This window comes from Oncorhynchus clarkii, chromosome 3 (genome assembly GCF_045791955.1).
Source record: "Oncorhynchus clarkii lewisi isolate Uvic-CL-2024 chromosome 3, UVic_Ocla_1.0, whole genome shotgun sequence".
Classification (NCBI taxonomy): Eukaryota; Metazoa; Chordata; class Actinopteri; order Salmoniformes; family Salmonidae; genus Oncorhynchus; species Oncorhynchus clarkii.
In genome coordinates, this window is record NC_092149.1 from 50,469,049 (window position 1) to 50,488,458 (window position 19,410).

The 19,410-nt window shown below is 41.8% G+C and overlaps 1 protein-coding gene across 1 annotated transcript in view; it reads right to left on the reverse strand.

Moving 5' to 3' along the window:
* The window catches only part of LOC139385636 (signal transducer and activator of transcription 1-alpha/beta-like), a 64,744-nt gene that overhangs the window by 21,825 nt on the left and 23,509 nt on the right, over positions 1-19,410 (reverse strand). Inside the window, exons 19-22 of the mRNA XM_071130871.1 lie at positions 19,250-19,386; positions 18,702-18,893; positions 18,387-18,436; positions 4,530-4,657 (exon numbers count right to left, since the gene is read on the reverse strand). Coding sequence (XP_070986972.1) covers positions 4,530-4,657; positions 18,387-18,436; positions 18,702-18,893; positions 19,250-19,386 — 507 coding nt within the window. The remainder of the gene's footprint in view (positions 1-4,529; positions 4,658-18,386; positions 18,437-18,701; positions 18,894-19,249; positions 19,387-19,410) is intronic.

Here is a 19,410-nt window from a genome sequence, read left to right on the forward strand (position 1 = left end):
TGTTTCGGTAGGGGGCCAGGAACTTGGCCAGTTTTGTTTGCAAAGTCCCTTCGTCTCGTTTTGCTGCACGGAGTCCTTGCTTTAGGGTTTGCACAAAGCGTTCTGCCAGCCCATTGGTGGCAGGGTGGTACGGAGCTGAGGTTGAGTGTTTGATTCCATTTACTGACATGAATCTTGTAAACTCGTCACTTACAAAAGCTTGCGCGTTGTCACTTAACAGCTGCAGCAGCAAACCGAAGCGTGCAAACGTTGTTCTGAGACACTCTATCGTCTGAGCTGAGGTGGAGGAGTCGGTGCAAAACACCTCTGGCCATTTGGAATGGGCATCAACTATAACCAGAAACATGTGCTTTTCAAAGGGACCAGCGTAGTCCACATGAATTCTCTGCCATGGCTCTGTGGGCCATTCCCATGGGTGGACTGGGACAGGAACAGGCATGTGAAGGGTTTCCAAACATCTGCTACAGTTCTTCACCATGTTTTCTATCTGTTGATCCAGACCTGGCTACCAGAAGTGGCTCCTTGCGAGCAGCTTCATTTTGACAATTCCAATATGACCTTCATGTAGTTTCTGCAATGCTAGATGTTGGCATTTCTGGGGTATCATGACTCTCATTCCCCACATCAAACATTCTTGGTATGTTGTAATTTTGTTTCTCCGCTGGAAATACGGAGTCAGCTCCTTTCTGCCAGTAGCTGGCCATCCTGACATGGTGTAAGTGTACACTTTTGACAAGGTCACATCTTTCCTTGTCTCCTGTTTGATAACTGTGCTTGTGACTGGTAGGGCCTCGAGCTGAGCGGTATGGAACATGTCCACTGCATCCACCCTCCTTTGTCTTTCTCTTGTACACGGCAGTCTGGAAAATCCATCTGCATTTGTGTGGAGGGATGACGGCTTAAACTCAATGTCATACATATGACTGGCAAGGAACAGGGCATATCGCTGTAACCTGGTTGCTGTCATTGCCGGAATGCCTTTCTTTGGACTGAAAGTGGAAAGCAACGGCTGGTGATCTGTAACCAGTGTGAAACGCTTGCCATATTGGTATGCGTGGAATTTCTTGACGCCCCACACTAGTGCCAGTGCTTCTTTGTCGATTTGTGAGTAGTTTTTCTCTGCATCATTCAATGTTCGTGACGCAAATGCAACTGGCCTCTGACCCATCGTTCAGTGTGTGTGAAAGGACGGCCCCTAATCCATAAGGGGACGCATCACAAGCCAACTTCACTGGCATTTCAGGGTCGTAATACATCAGGACCTGTTCAGATGTTATGAGCCGTTTTGCCTCCAGAAATGCATTTTCACACTGCTCTGTCCACCGCCATGTCCTATTATTTTCCAGGAGCTGATTTAGAGGCTGGAGTACTGCTGAAAGGTTTGGGAGGAATCTTCTGTAGTAATTGATCAGTCCTGTGAAAGATCTCACTTCTGTGATATTTTGTGGTCGTGGTGCCTGTACCACTGCCTCGATTTTGTCCTGTGTTTTGTGCAATCCATTGCAGTCAATTTCATGTCCACATAAGACAATCTTGTCTTTGAAGAACTCAGACTTCTGTAAGTTTGCCTGTAGACCATACTCTTTCAGTCTTTTCAGGACCTCTTCCAGGTTAGCCAGGTGCTCTTTGTCGGTGCGTCCTGTTATGATCATGTCATCCAGGATACACTGGGTTCCTGGGATTCCTTGCAAAATCTGGTCAATAGTTCGTTGCCAAATGTCTGGGGCTGATGCAATGCCAAAAACCAGGCGGATATACCTGTATAGACCTTTGTGTGTGTTTATTGTCAGGTACTGTTTGGAGCGCTCTTCAACCGGTAGCTGCAGGTAAGCCTGTTTCAGATCGATTTGACTGAAGTGTTTCCCACCAGCTAGTGCAGCAAAGATGTCATCCAGACGTGGTAGGGGGTATTGGTCCACGTGCAACATTGAAATCACAGATACCTTGAAGTCCCCACACATTCTAACAGACCCGTCTTTCTTCACAATAGGAACTATGGGTGTGGCCCATTCGCTTCTGTCCACTTGTCAGGATCCCTGTATCCCGCAAGCGATCGATTTCTGCTTCCACCTTTGGTCTCAGGGAGTATGGAACAGATCTGGCTTTGCAGAATTTGGGTTGGGTCATCTCTTAGTACAAGTTTTGCTGTGAAGCCTTTTACTGTTCCCATCTGATCACTGAAAACTGTGTTGTATTTCTTCCACAAGTGTTCCAGTGTTTGGTCTGTGCCTTTCTCTTTGGACTGGAACGTGTGGAGCATTTTCAAGTCACACCAGTTCAGCTTTATTTTTGAAGGCCATTCCCTGCCAAATAATGGGGGGGGGGCAGTTCCAGGCACCACATACAGCTGTAACTGCTGTGTTTGCCCCCCATAACGCACTCTGACCTGCAACGCCCCTATTGGGCTCAATCTCTCTCCTGAGTAGGTCTTCAGCAACATAGCCTTAAAGTGCTCATTGTAGACCGTAGTGGAAATTAGACACTGCAGATCCTGTGTCCAGCTCCATTTTGAGGGGTTTGCCTTTGATATCTGGTGTCACCCATATTATGCTACTGCTGGGAGAAGTCACTGTGTTTAACTCCATTGTACCAATTAATCGTTCATCTGAATCACTGCCACTGTTCTCTGCTCGTGCATTCACAGACCCTTTAATTTTCTCAGTTTTCCTTTTGTGACTGAATTTTGCTTTGCATGCTCTTTGAATGTGCCCCCCCTTCTACTGCATTTGTGACAAATTTCGTCTTTGAAACGGCAGTCCTCTGCTCTGTGACCATCTGTCACACCTGTTGCATTTTTCGGCTACACGGGGGGCTGTCGGCTGCGTGAAAACTTGTGCAGGGAAATGTGACAGGTCAGTACTTATTTTACTTTGCAACTCAAATGCATCTTTAGTCGCGATTTCCATAGCCACAGCCATTTCAACAGTCTTTGCAAACGTGAGCTCTGATTCTGTGAGCAAACGTTTTTGAACGTGTTCATGTTTCAGTCCACAAACAAATGTATCCCTTAATGTGTAATTTAGGTTCTATCCAAACTGGAAATGTTCAGAGTTTCTTCAACTCTGCTACAAATGTACTAACACACTCCCCCCCCATTCTGATCTCTCTTGTGGAAACGCGATGAGGAGTGGTTTAGGTGATAGAGATTGTGGAGATATTGCAAAATCACCTGTGAATGTTTTATTTGAGGGCTTCAGAGGGGCAGTCAGATCTCTTAGCAAACTGTACGTTTTTTGTCTAATTAAACTCAACAGCGCTGGTACTCTCTTGTTATCAGCAATGTCGTTTGGTAATGAAGTACTGTTCCAGTCGTTCAATGTAAGTTGCCCAGTTTTCTTGCGTGTCATCAAACACATCTATTTTCCCGATGCTAGCCATTCTCTTTACTTCCGGCTCCACAGGTCTTTGATCTGCCGCCTCGTTCTCGTCAGCTCTCTCCTCGTCTTCACTGCTTGCTAGCTGTTGTGCTACAGGGTCAAAATCTTCCTCGCTTCCTACGAGCTCCATCTGTATTCGTGATGCACACTGCAGGTAATCATCCTCGTCGCCATTGTAGTGTCTTAACACGTAGTACTTATTTATATAATAAGAAAGACTCTGAATACAAGTAATTGAACTGGAGCTTCACATTTACTCAAACGAGTTAGTACCAGAATAACATAGAACAACACTGCGCATGACCAAGGGTGCTCCATCCTTAAAGGGGACATCAGTAATTAACGGAACATAACACACAGTGTCTTAGAAGGTGAAGAGTTTGACAAACTGCACATCAACAACAACGAAAGTGTCAACCTTGATACATCTCTTACTTTTACTTTCAGTTTTCTTATTACATTAGTTGGCGCAGGCTTTCGTCTACCCATGCATTTCCTGCAATTCTATGTCACGTATACTCACTCTGACCTCTAGGTTATCAGGCTGCTGATTATCCCGCACACCTGTTACCATCGGCAAGCGCACCAGCGCCTCATGACACTCACCTGGACTCCATCACCTCCTTGATTATCTTCCCTATAGCTGTCACTCCCCTTGGTTCTTTCCTCAGGTGTTATTGACTCTGTTTCATGTCGGTGTGTTGTTTGTTTTGTTTTTTGTTTTACTTATTAAAACACTCGCTCCCTGTACTTGCTTCCCGTCTTTCAGCGCACTCGTTACATTCTACATATTTTGCCATAGGCTGGAGAGAAGTTATTGTCGTTTTTAATATGATATTTGAGTGAGAGTGACAAGTTTAGATAGATTGGTAAATTAGCTGGCTGCTAGACTAATGAATTGTTGCTGACATGGGCTAATTGAATGACTGTCAGTGACAGAAATAACAAGAGAATCTGCTTTTACACAAACACATTTTGAAATAGCACCTTGGGGGGGGGGGGTTGACCTACTGGAAGCCAGTTGCCCATCCCTTCCCTAGATTAACAAACAGCAGCACCTTAAATTATGAGAACAGTACACAGCCTTTGAACACATCTACACATACTGACTGTGTAAATGACAGACCTAGTCAGCCACTGCTGCTCACTCACCAGTCATGGCTCTCAATCCACTCACTGAGGTACTGGCGGATCTCCATGGGGAAAGTATCATCATACAGCTGGTCCAACTGCTCCAGGTACTTGGAGTCTATTTTCTGCAGCTGGAACCACTGGGCCATCTAGGAACCAGGTACAGAGACATGGCAATCATTGTTTCCCCCTGTACCATTCCATAGGCACATACAGTTAGCTTCTTTAGTTTTTGAAGGGTTGAGGAAGAGTCAGCTGCTCTATAGTACTGCTGGGTAACACCAATGTTGCCTAATGTGATAATGGCTGAACTGTTTTCCATGATCTTTTTACTGCGTTCTGTGTAACTCGGTGAAGGGATATAGTTTAAACAAGCTTTAAAAGTAGCTAGACTGGAATTCAATTGAAGTGCATTTCACTTTCCTACAGTGTCACAACTTAAGCCGTGGTGCAAAGTACTTAAGTAAAAAAATACTTTAAAGTACTACTTAAGTCGTTTTGGGGGGTATCTGTACTTTACTTTGCTTAACATAAGGCAGGTATTCCCAGACTGCGGTAAACACAATGCCGTTTGGGATACGCCAAATAAACATGTGATTCACATTTAAAAAATAATAATATATATATATATTTTTTTTTATTCTTCACATTTTCAAACTGTAAATGTATATTTTCCAACGGGGCTATACATTTGGGTGAGTTTTTTCTCTCTCGCCTAAGTAGCCTCATTTTACTGCCAAAAATAAAATTCAACCATCTAGTGTTCAGCGAAATAACAACACAATGTCAAATACAGGTAGCCTAGTGAAATATTTAACATCCAATCACATTAACCGTTACTCTCTCGCCAGAAACCTTCACTCTTGCACAGACATTTAGGAACGAAACATGACCATTTGAAAAATAAGCCACTGGAGTTTTTTGAGCAAGAATAAAGATGACTTTTGAGTAGTAAGACATGTATAAAAGCAACAGATACCATTAATAGAAGGGGCATCTTATATGGTGAGCTCTCGAGTGGATAGAACAGGCAAGCCCCATACTATTGTGGAGGACTTAATTCTTCCTGCTGTTGCGGATATGGCTGGGACAATGCTGGGGGAAAAGGCCCCAAAAACGATACAAACAATGCCTTCATCAAACAACACTGTTTCAGAACGCATTAGGGACATGGGAGGATATGTTTTGAAACAATTACTGCTTCACATACAAGCCAGTGAATTATATGCGTTATAGCTGGATGAGTCAACAGACGTGGCTGGCCTGGCACAGCTCCTGGTATATGTCCGTTACGTTTATGGGGGGTCAATTAAGGAGGACATCCTCTTCTGCAAACCACTGGAAACCAGAACAACATAAGAGGATATTTTTAAAGTGCTGGACAGCTTTGTGACATCAAATGGACATTGGTGGTCAAGATGTGTTGGTATCTGTACTGATGGTGCAAAAGCCATGACAGGGAGACATGGTGGAGTGGTAACGTGCGTGCAAGCAGTTGCTCCCGACGCCACTTGGGTACACTGCAGCATCCACCGAGGGGCTCTTGCTGCTAAAGGAATACCTGACAGCTTGAAAGACGTTTTGAACACTACAGTGAAAATGGTTAACTTTGTTAAAGCAAGGCCCCTGAACTCTCGTGTATTTTCTGCATTATGCAATGATATGGGCAGCGACCATGTAACGCTTTTACAACATACAGAAGTGCGCTGGTTATCAAGGGGCAAAGTATTGACGCCATTTTTTGAATTGAGAGACGAGATTTAAGTTTTCTTTACTGATCATAATTTTCACTTGTCTGACCGCTTGCATGATGACCAGTTTCTCACACGACTGGCCTATCTGGGTGATGTTTTTTCTAGCCTGAATTATCTGAATCCAGGATTACAGGGACTCTCCGGGACTATATTCAGTGTTCGGGACAAAATTTAGGATATGATTAAGAAGTTGGAGCTCTTTTCTGTCTGCATTAACAAGGACAACACACAGGTCTTTCCATCATTGTACGATTTTATTTGTGTGTAACTGAACTCAAGCTTACGGGCAATGTCAAATGTGATATAGTGAAGCACCTGAGTGAACTGTGTGCGCAATTACGAAGGTACTTTCCCAAAACGGACGACACACAACAACTGGATTCGTTATCCCTTTCATGCCCTGCCTCCAGTCCACTCAGCAATATCTGAACAAGAGAGACTCATCAAAATTACAACAAGCGGTTCTGTGAAAATGTAATTTAATCAGAGGCCACTGCCAGATTTCTGGATAGGGCTGCGCTCAGAGTTTCTTGCCTTGGCAAATCACGCTGTTAAGACACTGATGCCCTTTGCAACCACGTACCTACAGATGAAGTCGGAAGTTTACATGCACCTCAGCCAAATACATTTAAACTCAGTTTTTCCACAATTCCTGACATTTAATCCTAGTAAAAATTCCCTGTCTTAGGTCAGTTAGGATCACCACTTTATTTTAAGAATGTGAAATGTCAGAATAATAGTAGAGAGAATTATTTATTTCAGCTTTTATTTCTTTCATCACATTCCCAGTGTGTCAGAAGTTTACATACACTCAATTAGTATTTGGTAGCATTGCCTTTAAATGGTTTAACTTGGGTCAAACGTTTCGGGTAGCCTTCCACAAGCTTCCCACAATAAATTGGGTGAATTTTGGCCCATTCCTCCTGACAGAGCTAGTGTAACTGAGTCCGGTTTGTCGGCCTACTTGCTCACACACGCTTTTTCAGTTTTGCCCACAAATTTTCTATGGAATTGAGGTCAGGGCTTTGTGATGGCCACTCCAATACCTTGACTTTGTTGTCCTTAAGCCATTTTGCCACAACTTTGGAAGTATGCTTGGAGTCATTGTCCATTTGGAAGACCCATTTGCGACCAAGCTTTATCTTCCTGACTGATGTCTTGAGATGTTTTAATATATCCACATGATTTTCCTCCTCATGAAGCCATCTATTTTGTGAAGTGCACCAGTCCCTCCTGCAGCAAAGCACCCTCAAAACATGATGCTGCTACCCCCGTGCTTCACGGTTGGGATGGTGTTCTTCGGCTTCCAAGCCTCCCCCTTTGTCATCCAAACATAAAACTGTAAAACAAGTCATTATGGCCAAACAGTTCTATTTTTGTTTCATCAGATCAGAGGATATTGCTCCAAAAAGTACGATGTTTGTCCCCATGTGCAGTTGCAAAAGTTGTAGTCTGGCTTTTTTATTGCGGTTTTGGAGCAGTGGCTTCTTCCTTACGGAGTGGCCTTTCAGGTTATGTCGATATAGGACTTGTTTTACTGTAGATATAGATACTTTTGTACCTGTTTCCTCCAGTATCTTCACAAGGTCCTTTGCTGTTGTTCTGGGATTGATTTGCATTTTCTCACCAAAGTACGTTCATCTCTTGGAGACAGAACGCGTCTCCTTCCTGAGCGGTATGATGGCTGCGTGGTCCCATGGTGTTTATACTTGCGTAACATTGTTTGTACAGATGAACGTGGTACCTTCAGGCGTTTGGAAATTGCTCCCAAGGATGAACTAGACTTGTAGAGGTCTACAAATTTTTTTCTGAGGTCTTGGCTGATTTATTTAGATTTTCCCATGATGTCACACAAAGAGGCACTGAGTTTGAAGGTAGGCCTTCAAATACATCCACAGGTACACCTACAATTGATTGCTTCTAAAGCCATGACATCATTTTCTGGAATTTTCCAAGCTGTTTAAAGGCACAGTCAACTTAGTGTATGTAAACTGCTGACCCACTTTAATTGTGATACAGTGCATTATCAGTGAAGAAATCTGTGTGTAAACAATTGTTGGGAAAATGACTCGTGTCATGCACAAAGTAGATGTCCTAACTGACTTGCCAAAATTATAGTTTGTTAACAAGAAATTTGTGGAGTGGTTGAAAAATGAGTTTTAATGACTCCAACCTAAGTGTATGTAAACTTCCGACTTCAACTGTATGTGAGAGAGGATTCTCGGCCCTCAATAGCATGAAAACTAAATACAGGCACAGACTGTGTGTGGAAAATTATTTAAGACTGAGACTCTCTCCAATACAACCCAACATTGTAGAGTTATGTGCATCCTTTCAATCACACACTTCTCGTTAACCTGCGGTAAGTTATTCACCATTTTCGATGAACAAATAAGGTTTTATATCTAAGATGGTTATATAAAGAGCAAAATGATTGATTCTTATTATATGATTTGTTCCCTGGTCCCATAAGAGCTCTTTGTCACTTCCTACGAGCAGGGTTGTGACAAAAATTCACATTCATTCTTATGTTTAATAAATGTACCGTGTAGCGTGTGTGTGTGTGTGGCAGGCTTACAATGATGGCAAAAAAACAACATTTGAGAGTGCGCTGACCCTGGCGCTAGAGGGGGTACGCAGAGTTTTGCATTCCCAGAGTTTGGGAACCACTGATATAAGGAATGTGAAATGATTTATACTTTTACTTTTGATTCGTCTAAAACCAAATACTTTTAGACTTTTACTCAAAGCAGTATTTTACTGTGTGACTTTCACTTTTACTTGAGTCATTTTCTATTAAGGTATCTTAACTTTTACTCAAGTATGACAATTGGATACTTTTTCCATCACTGGTTACAAGTGATGCCCAGGGACAATACTGCAGCCTTTCCTGCACTGATGAACAGTTGTTTTTTCATCAATAGATTAGATTACGCATTGAACCATTAAGTATCATGTGTCTCTTATCAAGATATATTTCTAATTCGTTTCCTGTTCCAAATGAAGAATATACAACCATTATCACATGCTGATTGATTGAAGCGAATTATATTCAGTCAACAGCTATGGTTATGGGGTGTGTGATTTTTCTAAACCTGCATCTTTGAAGCATTGCAAGATCAACTGAAGTGTCTTTATACGATTATGATGATTCAAGCAAATACATTCTGAAAACAGCATTGCAAGACAAAAATAAAATGAAAACATGATTACAAACATGGTAATCTATTGTACCACACTTGTAGTTATTGCACATGCATTGATTCAGTATGCAATTATTAGGTGGCCTAATCACTTTTGTCAAATTAATCCGCACAAGTAACGCTATGCAAAAACGTATGTGTCAGTAGCTGCCAATGAAACCTAATACAATTTTCAAATTCAATTATTCAAAAAAATCATGAGAAGAAAATGGCAGAAATTATATTTTTTCCTTACAAACCAAATTCTGTGAACAGACAATCTATTTTGTGACAATCATTTGAAATATATACAATATTTGACAGTTTCAATAATATATCCACAAAATTCCCTGCAATGCACAATTGCTTTTTTGGGCGTATTTGACCTGCTATGTATTGATTACAGTAACTACCAGGTACAGTAAGCTGTACCTACCTTGATTAACGTTGAAAACGGTACAAAAAGGTGAAGTCAAGATAGATGGGAAAAGGTTCCTCCACTAACATCCCCAGCCCTTTGCTTCAGAAAACATGTGAACATTTAGGTAGGCTTTTTAATTCTGTATAACCTATCGCAGCTAAGCTTTTGCATAAATTCAGTAGAGAACCAATCAAAGTCCAGTGCGCGTTTTGGCGCTGTTCTTTCTATCGGGCAACCTCCCTCATCCGCATGAAATCAGAAACTTAAATTTAAAAACGTAACTCATCCAGACCGTAAATAGAAACCTAACATATTATTGAAAAAAGGCATTGAAAGTAATGTCACATATTTTTGGGGTAGTTCATCCTGTACTGCAATGGAATGTTCAACATTTTAAAAAGCGAATTCATAACTCAAAAAGCTGTCTTGCTGACGAAACTGCATGTATTACAATTGCTTGGCAAAGTTCAACAGTCGTGGTCGTATCTTTTATCTTTGCAAGTGCTCTTTGCAAGTGCTCTCGGGTTCTGTCGGCGGGAGTGGCAGCAAATGATGGAACGGCAGTGTAGAAACCATGTGGTTTCCGAGAAAGCGAAAGTAGATGGTGCAGTTCCACTGATAGGAAACAGCCTGAATTTAACCTGCTCAAATTCCAAGTCAGTATTTTTTTCAGGAACGTACAGTGCATTCGGAAAGTATTCAGACCACTTGACATTTTCCTCATTTTGTAACAGCCTTATTCTAAAATGGATTAAATTGTCGTCGTCGTCCCCCCCCCCCCCCCCCTCATCAGTCTATACACAATACCCCATAATGACAAAGCAAAAACAGGTTTGTAGAAATGTTAGCAAATGTATTAAAAACAAAAAACTGAAATACCACATTTACATAAGTATTCAGACCCTTTACTCAGTACTTTGTTGAAGCACCTTTGGCAGCGATTACAACTTCAAGTATTCTTGGGTGTGGTGCAACAAGCTTGGCACAGCTGTATTTGGGGAGTTTCTCCCATTCTTCTCTGCAGATCCTCTCAAGCTCTGTCAGGTTGGATGGGGAGCGTCACTGCACAGCTATTTTCAGGTCTCTCCAGAGATGTTTGATCGGGTTCAAGTCCGGGCTTTGGGTGGGCCACTCAAGGACATTCAGAGACTTGTCCCGAAGCTATTCCTGCATTGTCTTGGCTGTGTGCTTAGGGTCTTTGTCCTGTGGTAAGGTGTACAATCACCCTAGTCTGAGGTCCTCCAGGCGGGCTGTCATGTGCCTTTCACCTAGGAGTGGCTTCCGTCTGGCCACTACCATAAAGGCCTTATGCTCTAACATGCACTGTCAACTGTGGGACCTTATATAGACATGTCCAGTCAATTGGATTTACCACATGTGAATTCCAATCAAGTTGTAGAAACATCTCAAGGATGATCAATAGAAACAGGATGCACTTGAGTTCATGTTCAAGTCTCATAGCAAAGGGTCTGAGTACTTATTTAAATAAGGTATTTCTGTTTTTGTTATGTATTTCCAAAAATGTTTAAAAAAACTGTTTTCACATTGTCATTATGGGGTACTGTGTGTAGATTGATGAGGATTTAAAAAAAATGTATTTAATACATTTTAGAATAAGACTAACATAAAAATGTGGAAAAAGTCAAGGGGTCTGAATACTTTTCGAATGCACTTTGTGCATAAATCATGATTTAGTCTGCCTATTTTTATATTGAGTTGTTTCTTATTTTGATCACTTTCTGAAATATATACAATAAAACTTTATCCCTCAAGTCAAGGGAAAAAAAGCTTGGCCCCTTGCCCCTGCACACATACACAGAAGCTCGATCACGCATGCAAAACCATCAAAATCAAGTCAAATTTTATTGGTCACATACATATATTTAGCAGATGTTTCTGGGGTGCAGCAAAATGCTTGTGTTCCTAGCTCCAACAGTGCAGTAATATCAAACAATTCACAACAATACACACAAATCAAAAAGTAAAAGAATGGAGTTAAGAAATATTTAAAATATTAGGACGAGGCCTACAAGATCGAACATAGGCCTACAAGAGAGATAATGATTAAAAAACATTAATGCCAAGATTATGGTACAATGCAGACAGTCAATCAATTACAATATCAGAATGTCCTTTGTCCCATTATAGGCTACAGTCATTATAAAACTGTACATTTGGATCTTGGATGCTGGTTGGTTGATAGCCGCAAGTTATTCACAATAACAATTCCATTTGAATGAACAATGTACTATGGCATCTGTGACAGCACGCACAGTGTCATTGAGGCCATCTCCATTTTGAAGCATTACATTTTCTTATTTTGTGTTTGAAAAAAGCATACAGCTATTATTGGTGATTTACTGCCACTTGCAGTGCTGGAGTCCTGAACCAAATTGTGTCATTGACTTGTGGCCACTAGAATGTGGTGATATATAGTATTTTAAAGACATTTAAAAATCATAGTTAACCCAACTTGAAGACAATGCTCTGATCATTGGCTGATCGCTCCCAACCCATAAGAAACTCAGTTGACTACTTTAAAATGGTGGAAGCCCTCAATGGCAATGTCCATGCTAAATTGGGTCATATCCACAATGAGTCCTCCAACTCTGAAACTTGCAAGCCTGCCTCTCCGACCTATGCAGAAATTAGTTATGTTATTTCACAACAGTAGTGGGTTGTGAAATAGATACATTGTTGGAATGTGGTTTTAATCTAATAGCATCCAGGAATAGACTCACCAGTTGTATTAATGTGTCCAGACAAGACTGACAGCTTCTCTGAGCCAGGCGAAATCATCATTATTATGGAGATAAATCCAAAGAAATGGAAATAGAAAAAGGTAAAACAAATTAAAATGCACAGCTGCTTGATGTGATTGTGTGTTAGCTTTAGTTGGCCAGCCTGCATATCAACCTTTTTTTGTTGTTGCTTAAAATGGACCACCAGTCTGCTTGGCTAGCAACTTCAGAATCTCTGAACTACTGGCTTTTGCCCAAACTATTCACTCTAGCACGCTAGCTGCTTCTGTAGACTTTCAATCATTGGGCGTTAGCTAGTTAGCATTGGCTTGATAAACGACCTTCAGCATTGCACGCAGACATACAAAAAGGTACCCATGAATTAATCTGACTCTGGCTAAATAGAAAAAAAGGGTTTGATTGTCAAGGTCAAAAAAATGTATGTACTGTATGTTGGCAACCGTTTAATCCAGGCGTTTGAGAACAGCCTTCGTCGTGTGTAATTCATGATAATCCCCCGGGTTCTCATACTTCACTGTTTAAATGACAGATGAAGGGTAGTTTAGATTTTTTTGCGGTGTATAAACCACCGGCGCCACAAACCATTGGAAGAAGCCGTAAACACAAAGTAGGCCTACAACACATCATGCTACACTATTTTGCGAATAAAGCCTGTAAATTAGTGTTTACACTTGACAGAAACTACTGTAGCGCCGCTGATCAGTGAAATAAGGAAGCAACCTCTTCCTTCAAGGCAAAACAGTAACCTAAATGGACAGCCCAAGGTGCTTTCCCATTTTACTACAATAGAAGGGAGGTACAGTAGCCACATGATGCCAACAATGTAGCAGATCAAATAAATGCCAAGAGAAAATGAGAATCGGGTATTGACATATGAATCGGCACATCTGCATTTGAATCATTCACGAAATATTTCAACATACGAGGAAACGTTGTGCTTCTGAAGAGCATGACAAAAAACAAAAATCTTACTTGGGAATTTGTTTACGTGTTGAATTTTAGACAGCAAAATTAGTAATCTAACCCTGGGTTACAATCTGATAAGCAGTCATTAGTCAATTAATAAAAACTAATTACTATTCCACATATTCAAGGAGAGAAAAGCTGATGAAAAAAATATTGCTTTGTCCAGTACAATATTTTATCCATCCTCTGACTGTTGATCATGGCTATCTATAGGTATATTCTACTCAGTAGTAAAGACAATAGGGGAAATCATATGTAGTTAAACCCTTTTTCTACTCGAGAGGCCTTGGGCTCTTAGTGCAAAAATATCAAATTGGTAGCTAAACGAATGAAAAAGAATGGGATAATAAACATTTATTCTTTGTCCAAACCTTGGTTCGTGATAAACTTCTCTAAGACATATAGTCCAACAACAGGCTAACATTAGTGCCACATAATACAAGACATTTCAGAATACACACAATTAAATACATCTATTTTATGAGAAGTGATATACCACTGCATGTAATATCTACTTTACACTTACAACATTATATGTTTGTATTCATGACAATGGGCTCAAAGACAATACTAGCAGTTGGATAGAAGAGCAATATATTGTGATCAGATGTAAGAGAAAATGCCACATCCAGTGACCCTCAGTGGAACACAAGTCGTAGAGTCGTATACTTGGCATACAAATCGTATACTTTGCATACTCTGCAGGTCATCTTCTGTTACTCGGAGTACGGAGAACTCATCTGTATAATAGGGAAGTAAAAGTCAGACAAATGCTTAACTTAGGACAATGCAAATAAAAGATAAGATTATCAAATTTCAGCAGGTTCAGTCCATTGTTATTTGGAGACTGGCTTAGAGAGGCACAACTGCGTCTCTGCAATGATGAATGAGTTGGCTACAGTAGATAGGTCTACAGCACATATGTCAGAGTCAAGGCCCGCGGGCCACATCCGGCCCGCAAGAAGGTTTTTTACGGCCCCTGGGATGATCTTGATTTATTATTAGAACCGGCCCGCAGCAAGCCGGCAGCCCGCAGATCTTTTACACGCACCAATACTACATTTCCCACAATGCAAAGGTGACGCACCGAGCAGTAGGCTGCTTCATTTCAATATTTATTGGCACAGCAGTCGTCAGCATCACAGTAAAATTAACTTTCAGATACCCATCAAAAATGGCAAAACGGAAGGTGGATACTGAGAACCGGGGGTTTCAAACAAGGTGGGAGTCGGAGTATATGTTCACGAAGGTAGCTGGAAAACCTGTGTGTCTTCTGTGTGGAGAAAGTGTGGCGGTACTGAAAGAGTATAATCTGAGACGACATTATGAAACGAAACACGCGGACAAAAAAAGAAAGACACAACACAACTCCGAGACGAAATGTTTCTGTGTGAAATGGCTTTTCTGTGTGACATTACGAGTCATCTGAATGCAATAAACTTGCAGCTGCAGGGTCGGGATCGTGTCATCTCTGATATGTACAGTACAGTGAAGGCATTTAAAACCAAACTGACTCTGTGGGAGACGCAGATGCGGAAAGAAAATTTGAGCCACTTTCCCAGCTGCCAGACCATGAAAGAGAAGCTCTCTACCAGTGCGTTCCCGAGCACACAGTTGGCTGATAAAATAGGTATGCTTGCCGCTGACTTTCGACGCCGATTTGCTGACTTTGAAGCACAAAAAAGCAGGTTGGAACTGCTCGGTAACCCATTTGCTGTTGACGTGGAAAGCTCACCACCAAACCTCCAAATGGAGTTGATTGACCTCCAATGCAATGATGCACTGAGGGCAAAATATGCGGCAGTGGGTGCTGCGGAGTTCGCCCGTTTCCTCCCCGGCACAATGCCCCAGCTGCGCATCCAGGCTGCTCAAACGTTGTCTATGTTTGGCAGCACATACCTGTGTGAACAACTGTTTTCTTTGATGAACCTGAACAAAACATCACACAGAAGTCGACTTACTGCTGAACACCTCCACTCAATTCTGAGGATTTCTTCAGCTCAGAGCCTTACCCCGAACATTGATGAACTTGTGGAAAAGATGGGACACCACCAAGTATCACCCTCAACCTCAAACAAGTGAACATTACTGTGCAATCACATATTTAGAGTTTTTACTCAGTTCAAGTTTAAAAGTTAAAATTTAATATTTGTTTTCACTGCATGTTACTTCTCCTTAAACAAAGTGTTGTTTTTGATTAATAGATTTTTGCACTTTATTTTTTTGTATTTCAATCCAATTATATTTTAAAAATATTTCAGTTGAGTGGATGATAGAAAATTGCTATTATTGTTTTTTCTTTGAAGTAAATTTAGCCCACTTTTGCTAAAATAGAAAATATAGTCTACTGATGGTGCCTTGAATACCGGTTTCTTTCATTTAATGTTCATGTTATGGGGATATTTATATAAAGGAAATTTGTCTTTTGTGTCTGTTGAAAATTAAAGATTACTGACAGAGCCATAAGAAAATATTGCTTTATTTATCTGATCATATTGTAATATATTTGTTAGGTTTTCAGTAGGTTCAATTAGGTTCACTAGACTATATGCGTCATTTAAAAATTTTTCAATGAACATTCGAACAGTCCGGCCCTCGTCTTGTAGCTGATTTTTTTATTTGGCCCTCCGTCCATTTGACTTTGACACCCCTGGTCTACAGTATGGGGCTAGGCTAGCTAGCTGCAGTGTGTCTTTTAGGTGGGGGTGGGGGGGGGTCAGTCTCAATCTCCAAGGGGCTTAGGTGCTGTGAGTACGTCAAACATCCCAGGGGACATGGGGGGGGGGGATTCTGGGGAGGGAGGTTAGGCACTGGGGGCGGCAGCAGTGGAGAAGAGTTTCAGTGTTGGATAGCCATAGCTAGCTAACATAGCATCCCTCTGTTTCAACCGGGTGTTTGAGTAGGCTAAACTAGCTAGCTGCATCCGCTAGTTAACTGAAAAAAATATAAATAAAAGCTAGCTCTCTAGCCCTCACTTTATTTAAGAAATGGATTTCAAAACTGTTCAACTATAGTCTTTGGAGTCAACTACTCACCACATGTTATGCACTGTAGTGCTAACTAGCTGTAGCTTATGCTTTTAGTACTAGATTTATTCGCTGATCCTTTGATTGGGTGGACAACATGTCAGTTCATGCTACAAGAGCTCTGATAGGTTGGAGGACATCCTCCAGAAGTTGACAATTACTGTGTAAGTCTATGGAAGCGGATGAGAAGCATGAGCCTCCTAGGTTTTGTATTGAAGTCAATGTGCCTAGAGAAGGACGGAAACTAGCTGTCCTTCGGCTACACCATGGTGCTACCCTGGTGCTACCCTACAGTGTGCTGTTGAAGATACTGTAGATCTTTATTGCAAAACGTTGTTTCAATAAATGATTTGGTGACGTGAATATATTTAGTATAGTTTTATCTAAAAAGGATAACTAATGTTTCACTATTCACATTTTTCAGATGGTCCTCCCCTGACTAACATACACTACATTACCAAAAGTATGTATACACCTGCTCGTCAAACATTTCATTCCAAAATAATGGGCATTAATATGGAGTTGGTCCCGCCTTTGCTGCTATAACAGCATCAACTCTTCTGGCAAGGCTTCACACTAGATGTTGGAACATTGCTGCTTCCATTTAGCCACAAGAGCATTGGTGAAGTAGGGCACTGATGTAGGACAATTAGGCCTGGCTCGCAGTCGGCATTCCAATTCATCCCAAAGGTGTTCGATGTGGTTGAGGTCAGGGCTCTGTGCAGGCCAGTCAAGTTCTTCCACACCGATCTCGACAAACCATTTCTGTATGGACCTCGCTTTGTGCATGAGGGCATTGTCATACTGAAATAGGAAAGGGCCTTCCCCAAATTGTTGCTACAAAGGTGAAACAGAATCGTCTAGAATGTCATTGTAGTGTTAAGATTTCCCTTCACTGGAACTAAGAAGGCTAGCCCGAACCACGAAACAGCCCCGGACCATTATTCCTCCACAAAACTTTAGTTTGCAAGATGCATTGAGGCAAGTAGCATTCTACTGGCATCCGCCAAACTCAGATTCATCCGTCGGACTGCCAGCTGGTGGAGCGTAATTCATCACTCCAGAGAACGCATTTCCACTGCGCCAGAGTCCAATGGCGGCAAGCTTTACACCACTCCAGACGACGATTGGCATTGTGCATGGTGATCTTAGGCTTGTGTGCGGCTACTCGGCCATGGAAACCCATTTCATGAAGGCCCCGGTGAACAGTACCTGTGCTGACGTTGCTTCGAGGCAGTTTGAAACTCGGTAGTAAGTGTTGCAACCGGGTCAGTCGATTTTTTACACACTATGCGTTTCAGCACTCGGTGGTCCCGTTCTGTGAGCTTGTGCGTCCTACCACTTTGCGGTTGTTGCTCCTAGACGTTTCCACTTCACAATAACAGCACTTACAGTGGTAGCTCTAGAGAGGCAGAAATTTGACGAACTGATTTGTTGGAAAAGCGGCATCCTATGACGGTGCCACATTGAAAGTCACTGAGCTCTTTGGTAAGGCCAATCTACTGCCAATGTTTGTCTATGGAGATTGCATGGCCGTGCGCTCAATTTGAAACACCTGTCAGCAACGGGTTTTTGAAGGGGTGTTTTGATTTGAAGGGGTGTTCCACACACTATATTACACACACAAGTATCATTCAGATATATATATATATATCTCTCTCTAATATAGCCTACAATGGGTGCATTTCAAATACACATCTTTGGTGCAGGTCTGCATGCATTGTCTGGTCTGCTCAAATTAGAAGATCATAACAAACTGTTGTGTACGCACTGCAAAGTGGAGATGGGGATCCATGTAGATGATATATATGGAAAGACTGCAAGAAAATAAAAAGAGAATATAGGCATTTTAGTAAACAACCATTGATAATTACATGTTGTGTACCAACCAGCCCCCTGTCCCCTCCCCAGTAACTAGGTACCACACGTAAACATCCCCACAAAACAATGAGAAAATGTTGCACCCCCCATAACATACTTTAATTCACAGAGAAGTTGCTGGAACCTAGGTGGTCACAATTCCTATATCTAAAGTACAAGTCAAACCCCTCTATCATAAACGTGTCTTGGTAACCATCTTGCCTTTGCTCTGCTGACTGTTGTAATGTCGTCTGAAGGACTCGTCTTTGGGGATGCCGGGGTAGAGGAACTTGAGCGGGTTCTCAGGGACCTCTCCGTCTGCGATGACCTTGTAGTCCCGGATGATGTTGGCGAACGGGAGAGCGCTGAGGCGTGATTTGGTGTACGGCTCCACTGAGATTAATTTAGCCTCTCCTGTTGACACAGACACAACCAAAGAGCCAATCAGAGTTGGATGTTTACAGAATACATTTAAGACACTGAAAGTTTAGGTGCTAATTGTTTACGTCAAATTTTGGGATTTCAATGTTGACCGCATGGTTCAGATAAGATAAATGGATTCATATTTTATGAAACCACACAAATAATTTGTTTTAGGAAATGGTGTGGGGAAGTGTGACCCTTTATGTCTAATGAGGTCCTTTCTGGACAATATTTATCTCCATGAAAGGGACCTTTTTGGCTCAAGAGCAGATGCAAAAGTTCCATATAGCCTCTTCAAGGTCAATTTCTCACGTCGCCACAGTAATTGACAACCGAGCGGGCCTCACCACTGTCGGACTGCTTCACCCAGGTGAAAGTGATCCCACCCAGGTGGCTCTCACTGAAGCGCAGCAGGAATGTCCCAGGCTCCTTGTCCTTCAAACAGGCCCTCTCTGTCTCCTTACTGACAAAGCCCATGATGCAGCTGAAGGAAGCACAAGCAAACCAC